At 38.5% G+C, this 24,650-nt stretch overlaps 2 protein-coding genes across 2 annotated transcripts in view; both read left to right on the top strand.

The window, feature by feature from the left end:
- Positions 1–14: 14 nt before the first annotated feature.
- Positions 15–3,521, top strand: nxnl2 (nucleoredoxin like 2). Its single transcript, XM_042509764.1, has 2 exons — positions 15–622; positions 3,088–3,521. Exons 1-2 carry the CDS (start codon positions 321–323, stop codon positions 3,254–3,256), a joined length of 471 nt encoding a protein of 156 aa, XP_042365698.1. The 5' UTR covers positions 15–320; the 3' UTR covers positions 3,257–3,521.
- Positions 3,522–8,555: 5,034 nt separating this feature from the next.
- csgalnact1a (chondroitin sulfate N-acetylgalactosaminyltransferase 1a) overlaps positions 8,556–24,650 on the top strand; it is a 38,339-nt gene continuing 22,244 nt past the window's right edge. Inside the window, exons 1-2 of the mRNA XM_042509546.1 lie at positions 8,556–8,671; positions 21,675–22,944. Coding sequence (XP_042365480.1) covers positions 22,128–22,944 — 817 coding nt within the window. The 5' untranslated portion in view covers positions 8,556–8,671; positions 21,675–22,127. The remainder of the gene's footprint in view (positions 8,672–21,674; positions 22,945–24,650) is intronic.

Here is a 24,650-nt window from a genome sequence, read left to right as displayed (position 1 = left end):
GAAAGTGCTGTTAGGCGTCGTGCTGCAGCTGAACTGGAAATTACTAGCATCGGAGCAGCGTTTGAATGCAGCTCTGCCCCTGAAATCCACATGGCTAATGAACTACAACACTGTCTGCTGGTGTCCTCATTGGTCTGCGCTGCAGCTGATTCACGGGATTGGCTGTAAGTAGCTTTTGCTGAAAGGTAAACATTACAGGAGAGCCTCCTTTAGAGGAGCTGCACTTCTTCTGACAGGCGGCGACGCGTTGGGGAAATATGAGCGACACTGTGAGCTGTCAAAACTGTTCAGTGTGAAGTGTGTGTGAGACTTTAGCAGACATGGTAGAGGTGTTTACCGGGCGGCCACTGCTGAACAAAGACGGGGACTTAGTGGATCCTGAGGAGGCGCTGAGAAACAAAGTGGTGGGGATCTACTTTTCTGCAGGATGGTGTCCTCCTTGTCGCGATTTTACACCCATCCTGTGCGATTTCTACACGGAGCTGGTGGAGGAGAGCGAACCTCCGGCTCAGTTTGAGATAGTTTTTATCTCCTCTGACAAGTCGACCGATGACATGGTTGAATATTATCACGATATGCACGGAGACTGGCTGGCGCTGCCCTGGACGGACGATTACAAACAGTGAGTACCAAAATCAAATGAAAATGCATTAAAGTCTGCGTATTTGAATTATAAAGTATTTCATGCACACCCACTTTAAACTCAATATGATGGGTCAAAAATCTAATTAGCTGCACTTGACGGTGCTTTATTTGTCTTACATCTTATTAGGAGGTAACACTGGTGTCTATAAAGCTCTTTAGTCTGCGCTCCCTCTTATGTAAAATGCTTATTAGGGTCACCCTCTCAGGGATTAGGGTTAAGTGCAAGGCAGACAAACTGTCTGACGAGATGAGAGTGCAAGATAGATCTGTTCAGTTTTAATGTTTAGGGTTTATTTTTACATTTTAGCATCCAATGTTGCATGTCATGATTGTGTGTTGTTTTTTTTTGCATGCTTTTCCTGTTGTGAAAAAGTTTTTAGTGGTGGAGAAGTGCTCAGGTCCTTAATAAAAGAAGCAATATCACAGTAAAAGTAATGCATTCAAAGTTTTACTTAGGTAGAAGTGCAGATGTATTACTGTTTAAAAGTATTAAAAGTAGACACTCATATGGAGGTGATGTTACCTTTGTCAATTTTGCTATTATAATCATTAGATTTATTCACTTAGTTTGTTCATTTAATTTATTATTTTGTTATGTACAAATTTATATATCAATAAATCAAAACAAATACTGATTAATGAATGTGTAAGCAGTACTTTAATGTTTTAGATGGTAAATATGAAAGAAACTTGTTTTGTAGTGAAACATTAACAATGCTGGGCTGCAGCTGACACTCTTATATTCATTATCAATTAATCCACTGCTTACCTTTTTTCGATGAATCAATCACCTTATTTGTAAAATGTCAGAAAATGTTTTTTTTTTTTTTGACCAACAATTAGAAACCCCAGAATATTCACTTTGTGATCACATAACATAGTAGCGTTGCATGATATTGGGATGTTACCGATATTCGATATTTTCTAACTCATTTGAGCTGACTGCTGATGCGGATACCAATATATGCACATTTATTTTTCCACATAGTTGCAGAGAACATCGAGTCTCTCCTGTGGTGAAATAAACATATTACAACTGGTCTTGTTATGCTGGACCACTGGTGGTAGACATAAAATACAATACTTTTCTAAATGTACACATTAAATGGGCAAATCAATAAAACTTATTTAACCTAGGTTACATGTAAAACATACCATATTTGTTAAAGAAACTATACTCATCCCACATTTGAACAGGTTTAGGTGATACTCTGTAGACAATAGCCAAAACCAGGGCAAATTTGACCCATTTCAACTGATCAGAGTTGCATAATAATAATATAGTGTCATTTGTCGGCCTGCCACATCAGCAGAAATGTTCATCGGCCTGATGCCAATATTTCATTTTAAAGCCGACCTGCAGATGTTATCATGCATCCCTCTAAGAGAGGGCTGGGCAATAAGAAGAAACTCCAAAATCACAGTATATTTATCACCAGATACATTGATATCAATATTGTGACTGTTGATCCTGTAACAAAATATTTACACAAGAAGATTTTTGATAAGTAATTATCAGTAATGTGGATATAATGACTAAGTGGGTAAAATGAATAAAACAGCTGGAACTGTCTGCTGAGTTCAGAAAGTTACATCACTGTAATGCAGCCGTTAAAACCAGGAAAACACAACACTTATGATATTACAATATCCAAAACCAATATCTAGTCTTATGTCATGATATTGACATAAATTTCAATATATTGCACAAACGCAAAATAAGAGTGAGAAAACTTTTTTTTAAAAAAAAATACATTTGAGATGTTGGCACCAGATCATTCTTGCTTCTTTGATTTAAAGAAATTAATTTAAAAAATTCATCCGTTGTCAATCAACTAATCAATTAATCAGCTAATTATTTGAATTTATAGCGTATGCTGTATTTCAATATTGTAGCAGTTCAACGGGAAGCTAGTTTTATTTTTTTTCTATCTATTAGGTTTCTTGTAAATATAACTGTCAAATAAGAAAAACTACAGGTGCTTAAATTGTAAATATGAAATAAAAGTACTGAAGCTGCAATGATTATGGTTAATTCATTGATTGACAAGTTGATTTCAACATTCAAATTAACTGATGCGCAATTAATAACTTAAAGCATTCCTCAAGCAAAATGCCAAATATAGTCGAGAAATTATCGTCAGATTTATCAATAATGAAAAGCGATCGTCAGATTCAGTCCTAATGTTGCAGTGTTTATTTTTTAAGCTGATCATGTGCGCTGTTTGTAAAATATAAGTCTGTGAAGAATCTTAACGGTCAAGTAAATGAAGTGGTGTCAAACGTGCAGTAATTCTCTCCAAGAAGAGGACTATTTAAAAAGTAAAAAGTATCAGCTTTCCAGCATTATCAAGCATGTAATGTTTTATTCACAAAAGCAACAGCTGTTCCAGCTGTTATTCTGTAATAATCATCTGTCTTTCTCTCTCTGTTTTCTCTCAGTGAGTTAAAGCAGCGCTACAAGATCACAGCGGTGCCCAAACTGGTGATCGTGAAGGAGAACGGGGACGTGATCACAGACAAGGGCAGGAAACAGATCAGAGACCGAGGCCTGGCCTGCTTCAGGTCCTGGCTCGACGCTGCCGAGATCTTCCAGAACTTTAAGGGTTAGGAACCAACGACGAGGAACATGTTGACCCATGTTCTCACAAGAGCTTCTGCAGCCCCGTTAGAGAGACGGACAAAACCAAAGTTAGATATTAAAGATGTGGTTAAAGGGAAATCAAAGAGCGAATTACATTTCTGTGACACAAAATCATGTTTATCTATCCTGATTTTGTCTCTATTTTTAGCCTTTGCTAGTTGATTTTGGATATATTTTAATTTTTAACCCTTTGAAACCTGGATCTGTATCAGTTTTCTTGTGCTGAGTTCAAACGCCTTTCACAAGCTATACGACTCTGTGTAACCCAAGCAAATTGGTTTGATTCATTTCGAAAACACTGAGGAGAAAAAAAAGGGGAAAAAAAGGCAATGACCCTGACCAAAATAGTAGAATGTGACAAGAAAATTACCTAAAATTAGTTTTTAAAAAAGAGGAGAGGATAATTAGAAAATTATCCAAAAGGCAGGGAAAATGTCCCACGAACTATATTTCATTTTTAAAATTATGTTACAGAAAACAAATCTAATCAAGACATAAAAAAAAGCTTTTTTTCAGTGCATTTTAGGTCATTTTTTGTTTTCATTTTTACTTGTATTTTAGTTTGTATATTTCTTACTTATTTTCAGGTCATTTTCTTGTAACCTTTTTGTTTTTTGTTTTTTTTGGGGCTTTGTTTTTTTGGGCAATTTTTTGGCCATGTCTTGCTAAGTTGCTCATTGACTTCCTCCCATGTTTTTGAAGAAAATCAAACCTATTTGCCCAGATTTCAAAGGGTTAAACACTCTAAAATCTTTTAAATCAAACAATCAAACAAAAAAAATCAAACTTTGACTGAACTGCTCACACGCCATGCTTTTAAGATTGGTTTACAAGTAGATATGGATTTGTTTTAAGCGTTTACAAGACAATAAAAGGCTGGAAATGCTGCTTTGAACATCCTATGCATTTAAATCAAACCTCAGGCATGCCCATTATATGGTTCAAATGTAAAAACAAAACAAAAAAAATCTACTTTAAGGAAATTGTGTGTCTAGTATGAATAATTTTCAGAGTTTAATTTAATTTAATCTAACCCTAATTTAAAAAACATCAATTTATGTTCTTTATAGGCTTGTGCACTAATTAAACATACCGTTAAACCTTGCTTTGGTTAAGTAGATATCTTCTTGCTTTTGTATATTTAAGATTTCACTTGTAGTTCCACATTGAGCTGCCTGTATATTTTTGTATTTTTTATTTTATATGTGTTGTGAGGATGCAAATTATTAAAAAAAATATATATATATATATATATATATATATATCTATATTCTGAGATGTATTGTCTTTTTGTTTCATCTCACATTTCTGTTGTCATGTCAAGTAGTCTCAGCATAAGTCCCATGTTTTATGAACAAACAAACTGATTCCCCTGTTGCCTCGTTAAGACGCAGAAAGCCCACAGGGCATCATTTCCAACATGCTGACACACACATATCCTCTGTCCTAATTGCCTTCCCCACCCCCTTGTGCAAGCTGACACTGCTGTTATCATTTTGTATGTAAAGCATCCAACAGGCATGATGACATTATGATGAGTCTGCACAGACCGGTTCCTCCAGTACCTGTCTGCTTTGTAATGTCTAATGCTGCAAGTCTTCAAAGGACACTGTGTCACACCAGGTAACGCCCGCAGGCTTCATTCAGGAGTGAATTCGGCTGGAGATGGTGCCACTCCTTAGGGTCAGATCAGGTGTTTGTGCCGCCCCTTCATCACACGTCTCAGAGGACTTCCTACGTCTCGCAGTCTAACATTGAATTAGATGATGCAACTCCTCAAAGTAATGGAGGGAGTTGGAAAAATGAAGACTCCTGTTGGCAAAAGACAACTTATAACAAACTGAACTGAACTTTGAATCATTATTCCTCGGGAGCACTTTTGTGAAAGTTGTAGTTTTGTGGTCGACCATGTGGGGTCACTGTTTAGCCATAAATGAAAACGATGGTGTTTTCTCGGTTCTGCCCACATTTAAGACAGTTTTCGCCTAATCAGACACAAGTTGTGAAACGAAATTACATTAGTTACATTACATTAGTGTCTTATTAGTGTGTTTTATTCGAGTGTTTTTGTTTGGAGTTGATTTTTAACCCTCAGGTCTCTTGGTCGGTTATAATCTGGTTTATATAGGACTGAGTGCAGCTCCATTTATCTGTGTACATTTATTCCTCATATCACATGACGGTCTGTCTAATAGGACCAGATAGAAGTTATATTATGCTGTCGGGTCTAACGCTGTGTGTGTGTGTGTGTGTTATTGCATTATCAAATCAGCTTTGAGAATGTGTTAGTCATGATGTGAGGTCAAAGGTCAAAATTATACCCATTATTTTTGCTCAGTGGACCTAAACATGGATGACTCATGAATTACAAGTCTGTAAGCTGTAACTAACAATTTGACTGTGGATTTTTCTGTGAAATGACTGATCCAGTAATGGATGGTTGCAGCTACACAAAGATTTGTGATCAGCTTGGAGCTGTTCACTGTTGCACTGTAAAGGTGTCTCATAATCCAATGAGGGATGGGCTGTGAGATGGATTAAATTAATTATTGATTTCATATAACCCTTTGTACAGGATGCTTTATAAAGAAGGTAGAACCAATTCATATACTGTTGGCTGCATATAATCAACAGTGGATTATGAGACAATAGGGCACTGGGCACAGGTATGTAAAAAAATATTTAAAAAAAAAAAAAAGCCCCACCACCTCTGCTGCATAGGAGCAAGAAACATAGTTTGTGGTAGTTTTGCCGTTTTGTCTCTTTGAGGTAATTATTTTGTCTTGTTGCTATTTTTTGTGTCATTGCAGTTAATTTGTGCCTCTTTGTGATCTTTTGTGTGTTTTCTTTGCGCTCATTTTTAGTCTTTTCCTGCTCGGTATGTGTTCACTAGAGTGACATTTTGCAGATGAAGGTCAGGAGGGCCCCTAACACTTTGGGCCCCTGGGCCTGTGGCTGGTAGACTTGTTTAGTGTCCATCTATCAGTGTAATATGAATATAGGAGGGCACATCACTGCTAATTTATTGTCTTGTATAGTGTTGGAAAGTAACTGAGTACTTTCACTCAAGTATTGCAAGAATGTACATTTTTGAGGTACTTGTATTTTGCAATGTGTTGCTACATCATACTTCTACTCCTAAATATTCTACTTTTTACACCACAAATATATTATTAATCGGACTGTAAAAAGTAATTAAAGTAACTAAAGTTACCGTTTACATTCAGATTAATAATATGAAGTAACTTAAGTTACTTTTTTGATGTATTAAGGTAAGACTTAATTGATCCTCAGGTGAACATTCACAAGCTACCCAACTGTAATTAAAATAATCATCCAATTTTTACCAGCTGCAATAGTAAAGTAATAATAATTATTATACAAAAATATCACATAGGCTTACATTATTTTGAAATGGGCCGTTTTTAAAAACTAAGTAGGCAATATTTTAATACTAATGGTTTTACACTTTTACTTAAAAGATCTTTTTCTGATGCTGTGTAGCTGAAATGTGATACGGTAATTTAATCACGTGCTTTTATCCACATGGGACTTTATTAAATACGGAAAATGTCATTTTTTTTGTATTTGCTCCCTCGTTGCTGTTTGACTGAGACCCCAGCCCGCAGAGAAGCTCTCGGTTCAGTTTAGATTCAGATGGATCTTTATGTCGACTTTCACATTAGTCAGTCGGACTTCTTGTTGGCTTAAGAAATGAAAGGCAGCAGTGTTTTCCTGCTGCTGTAACGGTGTTTGCATCAACTAACAAGGCTTTTCTTTATGTGAGAGCAGGGCGGGAGGGAGGCGGAGAGCTGGGTGGACCGGCGGACCCTGCACGGAGAGCGCGCTACCGTCAATTTTTGCCATAGTTATGAATGGCACTTCCGCTTACAACCTTCAAAATAAGACCCATATTTCTTAATACAGTTGAGTGGTTATATGGAAACTTTCCAAGTTTATCATAAGACTTATCATAAGGTCAGATTACAATTTCAGTCAAAATATTTAATATTATTTTTTGAAATCAGCTTTATGACTAATTTTATTAGAATTGCCCCACCCAAATCCCAATTAAGACTTTATTATAGGTTTATGACAGAAGAGGTCAAACGGGAGTTTGACCTCTCTGCAGCATGATCTAATTGACTCCAAACGCAAGTAATGTCACTATGTAGGATACAAATAGTATTGTAAATTGTTATGTTCGTGAGCGATGTATTGGCAAACATTGCCTATTTCTCTACACATAGCCCCATCATGTATTAAACAGAAACTGCTTTCGTACTTGATATAACATATTTTAAGATTTTTGGTGTCTCCTTCATCAATGGCCAACTTGTGGCAAAGGGAATAGTTATCACATAGCCTACTGAATATTAATTAATTAACCTTTTGAAACCTGAGCAAATTGGCTTGATATCTTAAAAAAATGTAATTAATTAATTAAACTAGGAAAGAAGGCAATAAGCAACAAAAGAAAAAAAATACCCATAAGTTGAGAAATTAGTAAAACAAACCAACAACATAAACTGTGTAAATGGCCTGTGAAAAAGTGCACTAAAATTCTAATAATTCTGTAACATAATTATCATAATATAAATGTAGTTTTTTCCACTCTATTTTCTATTTTTTATATTAGGTTTTTGAAATATTATTTATAAATGCTCTCATTTCCTTGTGGAACATTTTTGGAACAAGTGGCTTATACATGTTTTTGAAAGAAATCAAGCTAATTTGCTCAGGGTTTAAAGGTTTAAATAGTTGTGTAGTCTGAAAGCCAGCAACTAATTAGCATAGCGTCATACAAAGACTGAAAGTGCGGGGAAACAGCTAGCCTCGCTCAGGTGATGATTTGTGATTGTGATTTTTGAAAAGAATTTTAACACAGATAAACCAAACGAGGTATATGCTATTATGTTATTTAGCCTGATTAGCTGGTGAGCTTTGGAGACGCTAGGCTAGCTTCCCAGCTAAGCTAATGCTAGCATTTCTACTGCCTTTAAAACCTGTTCAACTTTAAACTTCAATGTTAAGCCTTTAAAATGCCTAAAACATGAAACAGACGGTCAAAACATATCTGTGTGACTTGGTCAGGATATTAAAATGTGTTTAATTTGGGATATATATATATATTTTAACATTTTATCTTTCTTTTCTTTTTTTTATTTTGAAGGCGGCACACGTCAAGTTCCGGTGTTACTCCGCCTCTGTCCGGTTGTCTTCACGCTCCTCGGCGGTACAAACGCTCACACCCGCTCTTGCCCTCCGCAAGTGTCGGCTGTAGACCGGTGGAGGGCTGCAGGGACCGGACCGCAGCACCGGGACAAAAACAAAACCTCCACGCAGGATGGACTGAAGCACAGACTGCTGCAGGAGCGAGAGGTTAGTTGTCCGGGTGAGAGTGCACGTTAACACTGTAAACTACAGATACAGCCTGCCGGTAGCCATAATGTAAGAAATAACAATCACAAAATCTTAATAGTTAGCATGTGGTGAGTTTGCGCTGATCACGCTCGTCCCGCTTAATGTAAACTTTAACTTTGCTATGACATCTACTTTTCGTGAGCAGTTATCAGTTGTAATTAAGTTTATATTTTCCTATAATGCACTTTATGTATACATTTTATGGAAAACAAAAATGTGCCTAATTGTGAGTATAACTGGCTTTAATGTACGTGTAAGTGCTTGCTTGTTTTCACTGAGGAAGCTGTTGTTAATCATTTAAGTGGATGCATACTTTCTGATAGATTTAATATAAATAAAACAGTCCATTTTTGGGGGTATGTTCAAGGACAGTCAGGTTATGAGGGCACTTAAAAGTAAAATCACATGGAGGATTTAAAAAACAGGCAAAAAAACAACAACAACAAAACACACAAAAAACACATAATAATTTCTGGTGGGTAGATCTAGATAATAAAATTACATGCACTCAGTGAAAGAGTGCGTGCTTCTGCCTCTGACTCTCTCCCACACACACACACACACACACACACACACACACACATATGCACGCAGCATACTGAGCAAGCTGGAGGTTTTATCAGGAAAATGGTTCTAATCCTGCTTAGCGCACTCACTAACAGGCACCTAGCACCCTGAAATATTTGGTTTGCAAGCTGGCAGAGTTGTTTTTCTCATATTGGAAGAATGAAACCGGAGATTATGTAGGATTTGAGGTTGTTTAGCAAGCAGAGAAGAGACTCTAGAGAGTGTACACACACCAGCAGGATAAATTACTGCACGTGCCTTTACCCTATAGGAGTGATTAGCTGGAAAACAAATTGATGTGATACTTGATGACATATATGTGCTTACTGTGCCTGGAAGATAAAGTTGCCCTCTTTTATTAGATGCTCAATACATGTGTCTGTCCTACATGTGTGTCTGGGAGTGTGTGTTCTCACTTTGTGTTGCTGTGCAAAACCTCACATGCACTCTCATGTTTCACAGATCAGATAACAGGAATCTTGCAGGACATTTTAATGGTGCTGATGTAACGTCCCTGCAGTGTATTGACAAATTACCTCTGATGATATTACAGTTGCCCTCGCTCAGTTAGATAATGCTGGTTTATAAAAATCGATTACATTGAATGGAGAGCTTATGAATGGCACTGAAGGGTTTATAGCCTCTAGGGCTGGCTGTGTGTTTCACTAAAACCAGTATAAATTATCAGCAGCAGTGGGAGGAGCTAGTTCAGTGTTGCCTACCTGTTTTAACTGCTAAAACCACACGATGTACACCTTTGCATGCAAAGACGCCACAGCTGAGAAACGCCACAGCTCTTCCTGGTAATAATGTCTGTGTGGTGGTTAACTGTCCAGGGGAGAAGAAGGAAGTAATGAGCTCTGGCCCTGACTGAGCTTAGCTCACACTTGTTAACATCTTTCACAACTCGTTTTCCACACATTTCCGTTGCATAATGTTGCACCAGCGGCAAGAATTTTGCAAAGGTTACAATGTGCAATTATAATGTTGCAGGTGAATGGCTGAAAATGAAAAGATGTGATTTGTAGACACACTGGATTTCATTCATTCCATGTCAACCTCAATTTGTTTGCTCACCCGCTGTCTCTGTTGTCAACTTTTCATACAGTCCGACTTGCAAAATCATTGTCAGCAACTGTGAAGCATGTGACATGGGGAGCATCCTACTATACAAACTGAGATTTATTATTTTGCACCATAATTATGCGGAGATGAGCTGAGCCCAATCAGAATTGTATTGTGGTTTTTTATTGTGTTTTACTGAATGAGGGAGTGCCCACTAATTTCCCCTCTCTGCACAGGCAGACTGTATATAGCACATTGTAGAATTGGGTGGTGGCTGTTTTTGTGTTATTGGTTTATGGAGGAAATCAATCGGTTTTCCTTGACTCCTAGAGGCACTAAAATCAATGCTTGTGTTCCCTCGTGCTCATTTTGGATAGAAATAAGAGTAACTGTTAATGATGACTGACACTTCTGTTTTTAAATGCTTAAGCACATTTTCATATTCATGATAACAGACAAACAGACACTGGAATTTTACAGCCGATACCCCTGTACCATTGCTATTTTTTGTTACTTATCAGTTGGCATACAAGTAGTCTCATTTAGCCACTTATTGGCAACTGTATTATTTAAGACATATCAAATCTTAAAGGTTTGTGATTGGGGTATATACTGATTTATTTTATGTCATAGAAGAAAACGTGAACGTCTCTTAAGCTTGTGTCAACCACAGATCTCATTTAAGGCTTCTAATCAAAAACGCATTCAAAAAACCAATACTAATTTGTTGTGTGGTGTTTAGTAATTTAGTCATGTCCAGGGTGCCCAAAATTTAGCTGTAACTCAAACTTGATTTCTTAATGCTAATATTATTCAAAGGTATCATCTAACTTTGAAGCAATTTCATCAGGTTATAAGCATAAACAGAAAAAGGACATTTCCTTTCATAAAAATTACTTTAATTTGGTGAGAGAGTCCTGAGACTTCAGCCTACATGGGGTTTAAAACTCTACCAGGTGAGCCAGAGGCCACCCCTTCAGGGCTGTTAATTAACCAAAATCCAACGTCCTTCAAAGGTCTCATGCCAACGTCATCTTGACGTAAAATGATGACATTTAGTCGGAAGGTACGAAGAACAAAACTAAACATATGCAAAGTGCCAGTGCCAGCTGGGAAATGTGTTAAGAAATGAATATATTTTTGAGTTTTTTTATATCAGAATTCCTGTCTTTGAGAGTTTATTGACTGAGATTTATCTGACATTCTGATATTTGACCTGATTTTTGAGATTTTCTATCTGTCTATGCTACTGTTCGTTCTCGGCTCTTGCAATGACCCATTTTCCCCATGGGGCCCATTAAAGTTTCATCTGATACCATCTAACCTAACTGTGAAGAAATGGGAACACTTTGAGGACCAACAGAGAGACGGGGAGAGAGGGGAGGCGGAGGGGTGGGTGGTGAATGTTAACACGGACCGCTTGTAGTGAAGTAGAGGAGTGTAATGTGGTTTTTTTTTAAGGGCCCTCCAGATGGCACGTCGACAGGAAGGTTCCGGGGAAACCGGCCCCTAATGAATGGGAGGGAGAATCACCTGAGGGGACAAGAGACATCAAAGAAACCTTTCTCCGCTCTCTCTCTCCCTCTTTCTCCTCCCACATGCTCACTTTATACTGACTTCTTCATTTTCTCCCCTCACACCATGTATCTGATCTACCCACTTAATAGTTCCCCCAAGTAATCAGTGGGCATAGCTCTCACCATCCTCCACTCATTTTTAAATTTATCTTAATTAATCTCCTCTCCTCTCCTCTCCTCTCCTCTCCTCTCCTCTCCTCTCCTCGCTTCTCTCCCTAGAGGACATTCCTCATTTTTACAGTGAGATAGCCGCAGGGCAGGTTCAGACAGAGCTGTCTGAGCGCTGACATTCACTGAGGCCAACATGCACATAAACGCATTAACATCCTTGACCTGTAACAAATACACAACCCACCAGAGGCTGCTGGGAGGCAGGATAGAGTGACACAGACAGGCAGTGTGGAGCAGAAACACGCTCGGCTCTGTGGTTTATCAGGCTGTTTGTAATGATTGCAGACACCACTTACTTAGAGAGGGTTGGATGTGGATGGGAGGAGAGGGTTGCTTGAAAGATTAATGCACCCATGCACTCTCATATAAACATGTGTGCATGTTTGAGTATTGGATGAGAAACAAAGAATGTAAAGAGAAGGGAATGTCTGAAGGACGATGACAGTGGTTTTGCATGATTTCGCCCTTCACATAATGGATAATCACTTTGCAAACCACTGCAATTAAAAAAAATGGAATGTACTTGGTTTGAAACCTTAGCCAGTTGGACTGATTGCTCTCAAAAACATGGGAGGAGAGCAATGGGCAACAAAACAGGAAATGACCTCAAAATTAGCAAGAAATTATTAAAAAAGTGCAAGAAAATAACTTGAAAGTTAGTAAAAGAAAAACAAAAAAACAACATAATAACATAGAAATGACCTTGGAAAAAGTGCTTAAAAACGATAATAATTTTGTAAGGGGTCGACTGATATTGGTTTCTTGGGGCCAATACAATACTGATTATTAATGGTTAATGAGAATGATAACCGTTATTTGGAACCAATATGCATTTACAATAAAATGAAAATCTTTTTTGTCAATATTTAGAATTTGGAATATAACAAACTCCAACACAAAACTTTCTTTAAATGCCTTTAACAAATGTTTAATCAAAACTGAAATGTTCAACATACACAGCAAGTTGCCAGTAACTTTTTTTTTATAAAGTCAAATGAAAATTTGAATTAAAGCTCCCTGAGGTTATATAAAGTTAAAGTTCCTCCCATGCTGAAACTTTCTTTGCACTTTTTAATTAATTACTTTTATTGGGGATCATTAAAATAAAATAATGAAATGTCAAAATGCCAAATATCGGCTCAAATTATTGGCCAGCCAGATAATCTGTCTACTCCTATATCTTGTAATTTAAATATATAATTATGATAATTATAAATTTATTTTTACCCTAGCTTTTTTTTTTCTTTTTTCCCCAGACATTTTTAAAAAATAATTTTCTAAATCTGCTAATTTCATGCAATTTGTAGAACATTTCTTACTGAGTTGCTCATTGCCCTTTTTTCCCCGTTTTTGAAAGAAATTCGCTCAGGGTTTAAAGGTTTAAATACATGTGAAAGGCATCTGAAAGCAGCAAAAGGAAAGTGATGTCACTTGAAGTTTCATAGGGTTACGCATCATCTTCCATCAGCAGCAGTTTCCGTTCATTTCTGTACAATATGAAAATCCCCTCGCTGTGTCTTGAATCTTGTTTTAGTCGTGTCATTTGTGACGTAACATACAGACTGTTCAAATCAGTCAACTCTTAAAGGGGAACTCCTTTCATTTTGCACATCGAGATTAGTTTACATGCCACAGTTGAGTGCTTCTCAGCCGGTGGAAACAGTTGTCTCATGTCTGACTGTGACGATGTCATCAGTGGGGTTATCGCAGTGTGGATTTTAAGACGACACATTTAAAACAAAAAGCCTGTCTGTTAAAATCTGTGGGGGTTGGGGGGGGGGCACTGAGTCTGAAAGACCTGGAGCATTTATCAGTCAGGGATAGTCTAACAAAGAGCTGCTTTAGTTGGAAGATTTAGTGTTTTTGGAGCTTATGGTGAGGATATTTTAAATCATACAATAGCTGACACTCGTTAACCAAGGGGTTAATGAGAGCCCTGCCATAAACGCCTGCTGTGAAGGTTCTGATTTGTAGTTTCAGCATCGTATTTCTCTTATTACTAGCAACATTAGACAGATTTATAGCGCACAATCAGCCCGAATCATGGTTTAATTATTTCTTTTATTCTCATTGTGATATGGAGTCCCCTTAAAGGGATACTTTGCTGATTTTCAGTCAGCTTTATAATCATAATGTGGGTAGTATGTGTCACTGAACTGTGATAAACTTCGCTTTATCTCACCAGTGTTTAAGAGTTTGTGAACAGGAAGTGGCCGCCATACTGGATCAGTAATCAGTCAAATCAACTGAGTAGGAACTCGTTAATTCAGACTTTCCCGTACAAATGGAACGCACCATACATCACCCACCAGTGGGGACGTTTATCAGTGCGGCGCAGTGCATTCTGATAATTGTAGGCTATATGTTGATCAAAAGCGACCGTCCTTTTTTCTCTGTTTTCTCTGGTCATTTAGCACCAAAGTCAAAAGTATTTGCGTCTTTCTACAGTCTGGTCATCTTTTACAGCTGTGAAATACTTCTCTAATATGAGGCAACACCATGTTAGCTGTGCAGAGATCGTGGCGAGCAGGAGGTTTGCAGTGGAAATGCCTTTAATAGATGTATGGACAAATATAAATCCTGCATTCTTATTTTTAATATTTCTCTCTCAAGTGCAGCAGTAAATCAATGGAGTTCCCCTTTAAACTGATTAAATTTCGCAATGATTGTGCAACTTAGGCACAACCTAATGCAGATTGGATGTTCCCTGTGATGGATGACATAACTCAAGAAAGTTTCACGAGCCTGCTAATAGATTTTTATACCTTTGCAGAAGTTAATGGAGAACAGAGGTTTCCAGAAAAGATACTTTGTAAAAACAACTCTTTGAAAAAATGAAAATGATCAGCAAATTTTCGGTTGAAGAGCTTAAATGTGCAGGCACACTGATAAGATCCTTTGAAGCAGATATACAATATAATCTGTGTGGTTTCTGGTCTTGTGGTCTGTTTTCTCTCTTTCCTGCAATTTCTCCACACACACACTCAAACACACACACTCAATTAATGCTTCTGCAAAGTGTGTCTGCCTTTGAAGAGAACACATTCCACTGTAAGGTCTCAGTACATACATTATTCTTTATATTTTGAATATATTAAATACCAGCAGAGCGCAAAGAGAATAGGGCTCTTTAAATCTGACAGCGGGGCTGAAAGGCAACATTTATCACGATGAGAGGGTCACAAGGTTGCTTCTCAAATGCCTCAGACATTTAAAGGTTGACCTGTGTAGGCTGTAGTACAGAGACGGGCACACACACACAGATAACCTCTCACCTGAGTGTGATTTCTGCTGTACGAGTGTGACCGACAACCAGAAACGAGACAGAAGGCTGAGAAGAAATCTGTGTTTTCCGACAGAAGTTCCTCTTTTCTCACACCCCCTTTTCTCCTTATTTCACAAAGATAAACATGGCGGAGTTGGGTGTTAAGAGGGTAACACTAATATTTTTGCTGCAAATGAAACACATACACGCACATATCCCCACATAGATACACACTAATTGAAGCACACACACACGAATGCCCCGTGGGCAGGAAGCTGCAGCAGGAGGGGAGGAAGTGATTTCCGAGGCTGAACCAGATGCTGCAGAGCTCTGTTTTGGAAACATCTCCGGCCACCAAATACTAAATCATTCTCTTTGTCCTCTCTCTTTTTCCTCTCCTTTATGACAGCCTGATCATTTATTTCATCTCTCTGCCTCTGACCCTCTCCGACTCTCGTCCCTGCATCTCAGTTTCTATTCCTAGCAGGGAGAATGAAATACGTGGTGCGGGGGAAAACACATTTATCAGTTATGTCATCTCGGGAAGTGGAGGAAATGTATCCTCTGCCTTGTTTCTCTGTTGGTAAACAAGCCTGACAGCGTTTGCGTTGTATGTGGATTTATTACTTCTGTTATGCAAAGAGGATTTCGGCAGATGCAGTTCTGTGAGATCTTTGTCAGAGGACGTGTCGTAACAGTAAAGGTTAAAACAAACACCAGGAAATTGTTGTGTTGATTGGTGTTTTGATCTGTCACACGTTGAATTAGAGTTGCACAGAGAAAAAAACAGGAAGTGTTAAATTTTTTATGTGTCTTTGCTGATAAAATCTAATGCAGTGATAGAACACAAAGAAATAAGCATAATATTGGGTGAAATCGGGGCAGGGTGTTGTGGTAAGGTCACACATTCAGATGATGTCATTTCCTCTGAGTTTGGGTTGGGTTTGTGTGTTTGTTTGAAGCTCAAGTATCTCAAAGTTTGTGTATCCAAAAAATAAGTTGTAATTAAAATAGGAAACTGTCACAAGGAAACTGCTCCACAGTGTTAACAAGACTAAGAGCATGCCGTCACGCTGTTCATTTGTAATTTTGTGCCAGGCCCTTGGGAAGGCAGCTCAGGCCCGCTTGAAATTTTTTCCGCTGGCCACTTGCAGTATTGCACTGAAAAAATCCCTGGAGGCCCAAAAAGCATTTTAGACTTCCACTGTAAAAGAGACGTCTGTAAAACTGTCAGTACGACACTGAAAACAAGGTCAGTTATCATTCTTTCTACTATGAATTTTTGAGCCAAGGAGGTTTTATATTTGTAAAAGTCATGAAAAGAAAAAAAAATCATGATGTCATAACAGTGTGAAAGCATATTCAGTAAGCAGCACAACCAGCAAGTAAACTCAGAATCTGGAAACTTAACGTTTACTAGTATAGTGAAGGAAGTGGCCACCTTACTCTGCTTTACTCTGCCTCTGACTGGCTTACCCTGACAATGTTACTCTAACCCTAACCATCCCACTCCTCTTTCCTAAATCTAACCAGTCCAACCAACAAGGCAACAAGCACTATCCAGTCAGACAGAGAGTAGGGACGGTCATTCCTTCGCTATCTTAGGAAATGCAAATTTGCACCAGGCAGGCACTTCCATTGGACTGAATAGGCAAATCTTATTATAAATATATGGGCTGTACTTCAACATAGTGGTGCTTTGCTTTGCAGTGGAGTTAAATGTTAACATCAGCATGCTATCACGTACACAATGACAGTGCTATCATGCTGATGTTTACCATGTTCACCATGCATGTGAACATTTGCTAATTTAAACACAAACTACTACAGCTAGGCATGATTGAAATGTCAGAACTTTTGCCAATATTTAGTCATAAACTTTGGTCAGCACTGGACTATTTAACTTTTATAAATAGTCAGGTCAGGTCATCAGTGTAATTAAAATGAATCCTAAGGGTGACATGAATCTCTGTACAAAATGTCTTGGCAGTATATCCAAAAATTATCGAGACATTCCACTCAAAACCACAAATGTGAACCTCACGATGACACTCTGGGAAAAGTTGGGGGATTACCAAATTCCAACTAAGACCTTGTCTGGGAAAGACAAATTTATGCACCATATTTCATGGCAAGCCATCTAACAGCTCTTGAGATATTTCACTCCAGACCAAAATTGTGTTTCTAATTATTTCTTAATAATTTCTAATATGATAATATTTTCTCCACAGTGTCTAATTGAAATATCAACATCACATATCAAACACATTCTTTCAGTGAAAATAAGCATAAGCGCAAGTAGGGTAACACAAATCAGGAAATTACAGACGCCTGTTTCCACATCACACCACCAATAAAATCAAACGTGATTATTTAGCTGCCGGTGTTCCTGTGTTGCAGCCGTGCCTTTCCCCACGGGGAGTCAAATATCCAGGACTGAATCAACTCATTCATTCCCGGTGAGACTCAGCGGTTGACTGTGACTCTCTGCTCATAAATCTCAGTCACACCAGCAGCTCTCCAGTGATGAATCTTTCTCTGGTCGTTTTAACAGCAGGCATTGACTGCCTCGCCGCAGAGGATCTGTACTTCTATTGTCTTTGTGATACATTTGGCAATTGTTTCTAAAAGTAACACGTCTCACCACCGTCAGAGGGAGAAATACTGAGCTGACAAACAAGGATATGCTTCACTGTTGTTTCAGTGTGTGACAAGGGCGTTTTATGGGTTTTACATTTATCAGCTATTTATCACTTTATCAACAGCATATACATCTACAGCAATAATAACTCAATTATTTAAAGGAACAGTTCATTGTTTTGGGAAATACCCTTATTTGTCTTTGTGCACATTGAACAACTCAGATTTAAAGTGTTATAGGAAGCTTTTGGTGGTGGGAGGTGGATTATTTTAGCTTTTGACAGAGCCAGGCTAGAATGTTTTCCCTTGTTTTTCCAGTATTTACTGTGCTAAGCTAACTAATCACCTTTTGTCAATACCTTGTTTTATCAAACAAGACACTCACTGCTTCTTAAATGTGTGGATTTGCTGAATATCTGTTGTGTTTTGTATTTTTTATTTTGTTGTAAATTGAATATTCTTGGGTGACTATTGCTGTTTGTCTGGCAAAAACAGCAATTTGAAACCATCACGCCGAGGCAACTTGTGACAGGCATTTTTCACTATTTTCTGACATTTTACAGACAAAATGATTCATCAGAAAAATAAGCAACAAATTAATTGATAATAGAAACTAGAAACCATCTTCTGCTGCGATCACTCCAGTCACAATAAAGCGATTCGCCACTCAAAACGATGTGGGCCAGGGGCTTTAAATAAGGGAGCCAATAGCCCTCTCCTACTTCCTACTGCCCTGTCCTGCCCTGAGACATCATGGTATAAAGATACATGAAGAAAAATGTGTTAAATTCCTTCTGTCATCAGTTATTTTAGAATTCAGAACTATAAGTGATTTTTTTCCTATGATTGTGCAAAGATAAGCTTGTCGCTCTGCTCCCAACTGAAGCTTGCTGTAGTAAAAAAAATTCCAAGTATTGCATTTGTTGCATAATATAACATTTTGACCTTCACAATGTCAGAAGTAAGTGCGCATTTTAATTTGTTTGCATGGCTTGTGGTTCACCGGCATCAGTGCCAAAGTGCAGTTTGTTACAGGAAGTCATGACACCAGGAAAGTCAAAGTCACCCCGGAGAAGTGATGTAATTATTTAAACGTTCCCAGCTTGTGATCATATGGATACAAGACAAATGAGAGCTGCTTGTGAACCAAAGAAAGTGATTAAACTGCCACCGCGTCATTAAAGTGATGCCATATTTATGGTCGTATATAATGACATCATAAGGATTTTCTTCGAACTGAGAGGATGATTCGCCATCACAGCAGCCATATTTTGCCCTCCAGCTCTCAATCACTCACTTTTCCCCGAGAAACTTCTCCTCAAACATTTTTCGGCAGTGGAGGTCCTGCTGGAGAGACGCCCTGTCTCTCCTGATTCAGCCGTCTGTTAGAGCACAGTCCAGTATTCACTCCTGCCACATACTAATCCTTTCATTAGGCTCGGCTTCAGGCAGCCCTGTCAAAGAGCTGACTGTGTGGCGAGTCAAGCAAGACTGAGACTGATACACAGAGATACATTTACAGATATGTACTGTAACTCAAACACTGAAACACCTCCCCACAAATACATATGCTGTAGTGTATATGCATACTCAAGACTCACATTCAAACATCTAAATATATCCATAGTGTCACTCTCTCTTTCTGTACTGCTGATAGATATTACTATCTTATATTTTATTTCTTGCTGTGACTGTGATGATCACATCACAGTCATCTTTTTGGCTTTAGGTCTCTAAACATCTTCTCTTCTCCACCTTTAAATATTTCTACAATTTTTTTCATCTTGAATTGACTCATTTGAAGGATTTTTAGAGACCTAAAGCAATTATAGTATTTCGCAACATAAAGGCAAAAGAAAAGAAAAGAAAAGAAAAACATAAGGCAGTAAATCAAAAATATTTTTGTTTCTTGTTCCCTTAAAGAGATAGACAGATCATGTGGGAAATAAGTTTGTTTGCTTTCCTGCCAATCGTTGGATAAGAAGATCGTTCCAGTTTCACATCTTATGCTGCGTCTCATGTTTCTTGGATGGTTTCATTTCCCAAGTTGGGAAGTCGTTCTTCGGATTTAAGTGTGTTTATGAGCTTTTAAGTCATAATGTGGAAACAGCACGGGAGCTGCAAAGAAGACGTATCATATTTTATTGCTCAGAGCATTTAATGTCCCAGAGAAGATTCATTTTGTTATCCATGTTTGTTTAAACAGTCTGATATTACAAAGCAATTTTTGTCCCAGACTTGTTGATGTACAAGTGCATCACTTAAAACCACTAAAGTGTTACTTTACCTTTCTTTTTATCAAGGTTATTGCTAATAAATAACTTTTATGACTAATCTAGGTCATTCTACCTGCACATCATCTAACAGTTACAACCTACTATACTATATTGCAAATTAAGCATGAGGAAAAAAATGCAATAATTGAATAAAATAAGTTTCTTAACACAAACCAAACATTTACTTTTGTCTGCCATGTTTCTGCTTAATATGACGTCACTAGTGTACCAAAATTTTTGTTGCCCTTCCAAGTTGTTTGGACTTCAGAAGGCAATCATGTAAATTTTCTCAGTAGAGAACTAATTAAATAAACAAGATATAACATTGATTTGTGAGCTTAAGAGGTGTTTGACAGTGTGTTTTGTTACTTTTGGACAGTGCCAGTCTAACTGTTCACCCCTGTTTCCTGTTTCATGCTAAGCTATGCTAACACACACGGCTGTAGTTTTATATTTAAAGAAATAGTTCAACAATTTGGGAAATGCACTTATTTGCATTTTGGCTGAGAGTAAGATTAAAAAATTGTGTCACTCTTATGTATGTCCATTAAATAAAAAGTTAGCTCTAGGAGCTTGTTAGCTTAGCTTAGCATAAAAACTGGAAATAGGGCTAAGCAGCTAGCATGGGTCTTTTTTTTTGTACAAATTAAACAAACAAGCAGAAATGTTTAAGGAGGTTAAGGAGGACAGATTAAGGAGGACAGAATTTTACTACTCTCATATCTGTCCATTAAATAAAAGTTAACAGCCAGAGGTCAGTTACGTTAGCATTTTATAAAGACTGGCGATAAGGGGAAACAGCTAGCATTGCTGTGTCTGAAGCTAAAAAAGATCTGCCCAGGATGGGTGCAACTGATTTGTATCAGCCACTCAAAGATCACATACAAATATCCGCTTCATGGTGAGTGTAATGGATTTTCAATGAGCAAGGATGTAATTGCAGGAGAGATAATGTGTCTCAAGAGACGCTGTGTTTAAATAAAAATAAATAGATAAACAGAAAGCAGTCTGGCAGTATGGCACGTTAAGTCACCTACTATATATACGCTGCAGATATATATATATATAGATGAATGTATGGATATGTCCCAGTTTCTTTTCTCTGTATTCACTGAACACATACTCACAATAACACACTTGTCATTTGTGCACTTTAAAGCACACACCCTCGCACTCTGCCTCATATTCTCTCACATCAGTGACAACATTGCTTACCAGAAGCTGCAGTCCTGAAGGAATGCTTGGTTTGGCCAAGGTAGTTGCCATCCTAAACTAACACGTCAAAGTGGCCTGGCATGTTTCAGACTTTTAATTGACACACGTGATGTGGATTGGATGGAGGTCAAAATGTCAACATTAATTGTTTCTCTGATGGCAAACCTCTCTCTTCTTTCTGTCAGGAAAACAACATGAGAAAACTGCTCACCACCGAGGATTCACTTTCTCATGAGGCAAAGCATTTTTGCTCCACCCGTCACACTGCTTCATCTGGGCTGATGTGAAGAGGACGTTGCAGACTGACTGTGGGAGTTGGCAAACAGATGAGTCACGTATGAGTGATAGATGATGTAACAATGTTGCTGACCATGGAGCTAATTGGACCAACAGAAAGGGAGAAAATGCTTTTTCTCATACATTCACTTTGCCAATGACAAAACAAGTTACAATCTCAGGCCGTGGAGAGGCAATGACCTAATTCACATGAAGTGACCTCATACTGATAAGTAGCCCGCCTCCTCACTGGGTGATGGAACACAATCACAAATGGACTCTTATCATCGTGGCTGGAGTGTGTGAGGTTACATGATATTTCTGTCTGTGTGTGGATGTTTAACTCAGAGGAGTGAGCTTTGATGCTACTTGCAGCGATGTTGCGGCGTGGGCTGCTAGCTTGGGTCTCCCGTGTTGGAGGCGTGCTGGTACTTCTCTGCTGCTCCTTGTCACTCCTCTATGTGATGACCTGCAGTCCGCCGCACTCTGACGACCCTCCGCTGAGCCATGCTCTCCCTCGCGCTGGACCCAACCACCCCAGCCTTGGGGGCACAGGGCCAGGGATTGGAACAGGAGGGGGTGGAACAGGAGGAGCCCGAGGTGGAGCTCCTCAAAGCGGTGGACCCCCAGGTGTTCAATCTTATCAGGTGCTCCTTCAAGAGCGAGAGGAGCAGCATCGCCTCCACATCTCCTCCTTAAAGAAGCAGATAGCTCAGCTCAAGGAGGCTTTGCAGGAGCGAAGTCAGCAGCTGAAAGGAGTGCAGGAGAGCCTGAAGAGAGCTGCTGGGGGACCAGCTGAGGGACAGGAAGCTGGGGTTGGCTCCCAAGGTGGTGGTCTTGGGGAGGCTCAGGGTGCCAAGAGTCAGCAGACGGACCTCCAGGAGTTCCTGCGGAGCCAGCTGTCTAAGGCCGAGGTGACCGCAGGCACCAGGCTGCCCAGTGAGTACGCTGTGGTGCCCTTTGAGAGTTTCACCCTGCAGAGGGTGTACCAGCTAGAGATGGGGCTGACACGTCACCCCGAGGAGAAGCCTGTGAGGAAGGACAAGAGGGAGGCGCTGGGGGAGGTGCTGGAGACGGCCCTGCACAGCCTCAACATGCCATCATCCCAGCAAGACAGCAGGAGTGCAGTGGAAAACACTCAAACAAGCAAAGTGTACACACCGTCTGACTTCATAGAAGGTAAGAAAACATCAAATATCAACACTTGCTCCAGGAAATTATGTTTATGTGCAGCTAAATGCAACATTACATATGTTTTGAAGGAAATATTATACTGTCTAGATAACGTTTTTTGTTTATACATGGAGGAAATGTTAATTAATACATCACTCAAGTTGCAAAATGTTGATGTTCGGCATAATTTTTAATGACAGAATTGTTTGTTTCCATCCATCTTGCAATGCAGCATTACCTCACGACTGCATTGTTAATCTTATTATATGGTTATGTTTCTTAAGATTAAAAGGAAATATTATTGTCAGATTTAATGCATAAAAAATAACTTGAAAGATAACTTGAAACATGAGGCCCATGTCATTACATTTACCTCAAACCACAATTTTTCCCTAAACTAACCAAAATGATAATTTTTTCTATCAGTTATTCACCCTATGTTATGTTGAACTCGTGAAGAAAATAGTATGTATCACATCCCGATTTGATACGATGAACGAAGAATCCAAAAGTGCACAATTGTGCAGAATAATCCAAGTCTCATTTATCCAATCGTATGCTCAGTATGCTCACACATGCATTTTCGCTAAAACCTTAAATATTCAAAACACAAACGCATAAACAGTCTCACGACTGCACCTGGGTAAGGATGTGCATTTGAAATGAACTCAATATAATGCACAAGGAGAATTTAAAACATAAAGACTGGAAATACCAAATGACGTGACATACCAAAAACTGCAGTTCCTTGAATGGCCACTTGAGGCTGGCTCCAAAAGCGAGTCAATCCCCATTCCCTTTTGTTAAAATGTCCAACTTTACAGCAGAAATAAACATGTTTACAGTCTGGTACAACAAAACAGTTTTTATTTCTATAGCTAATTTCAGGATTCATGACAACTGTATGGAGGGTGAATGTTTATATAACTCTTCTATGATCAGTTTATTAATGCTTTAAGGTACATATATTTCAGGGCAGGGCTGTCTGCGAGTTGTCACTACAGTCTTTGAGTCAGATCCACCGCTCAAAGCTTCACCCTCTCATTCAAATATGGTCACTTTTGGCTTGAGAAAAACAAGATGGCAACAGACAAAATGCAGAACTGGAGACTTTAAAACAGGTGTCCAAAAACCAGTGGGTTATGTCAGTGTATGCTGTGTTCATTATTCATACAGTCTATAGCTCATTCTTCGTATGCAGAATCGTTTTAAATAGTGAGGTTTTATAGAAAATGCATTTGTTTGGGAAGCACTGAGCATACGACTGGATAAATGAGACTTGGGTTACACTGCACGAGTTGTTTAAGAGATTGTAAACGGATATATCGATATATATACAGACTCCATTTAATCCATTTTATCATCAATTTTCTCCGTCTGAAATCTTCATTAACCATGAAGGCATGTGCCAAAAACGTTTTCTTCACAAATTCAGTGTAACATAGGAGTAATTGATTTACAAATGTCATTTGGCGGGTGAAGTAGTCCTTTAGTACAAAATGTTCATGGTAAATTGAAGCATGAGGAACATGTTTATTAACATTTAACTGAAACCCTGATCTTTTCCTAACCGGATTGCTGTTGACTCATGAATGTATCCTAAAATATTAACCATAACAAAATGCCTCAGAGTACATTGTTGAAAACACTGATGTATATGTTGTACTTTGCATTGCTTAGAGTAAACCTCACTATTTGTCTGCCTTGTAGAC

The sequence above is a fragment of the Plectropomus leopardus genome, chromosome 20, assembly GCF_008729295.1.
Source record: "Plectropomus leopardus isolate mb chromosome 20, YSFRI_Pleo_2.0, whole genome shotgun sequence".
NCBI classification, from domain to species: domain Eukaryota; kingdom Metazoa; phylum Chordata; class Actinopteri; order Perciformes; family Serranidae; genus Plectropomus; species Plectropomus leopardus.
This window is presented reverse-complemented; position numbering and strand designations above follow the sequence as displayed.

Bases quoted from the DNA above. Each gene is read 5' to 3' on its own strand.
- nxnl2 (XM_042509764.1), top strand. From the start codon at position 321: ATGGTAGAGGTGTTTACCGGGCGGCCACTGCTGAACAAAGACGGGGAC. The intron at 623-3,087 runs GTGAGTACCAAA...GTTTTCTCTCAG, and splicing joins TGGACGGACGATTACAAACA to TGAGTTAAAGCAGCGCTACA.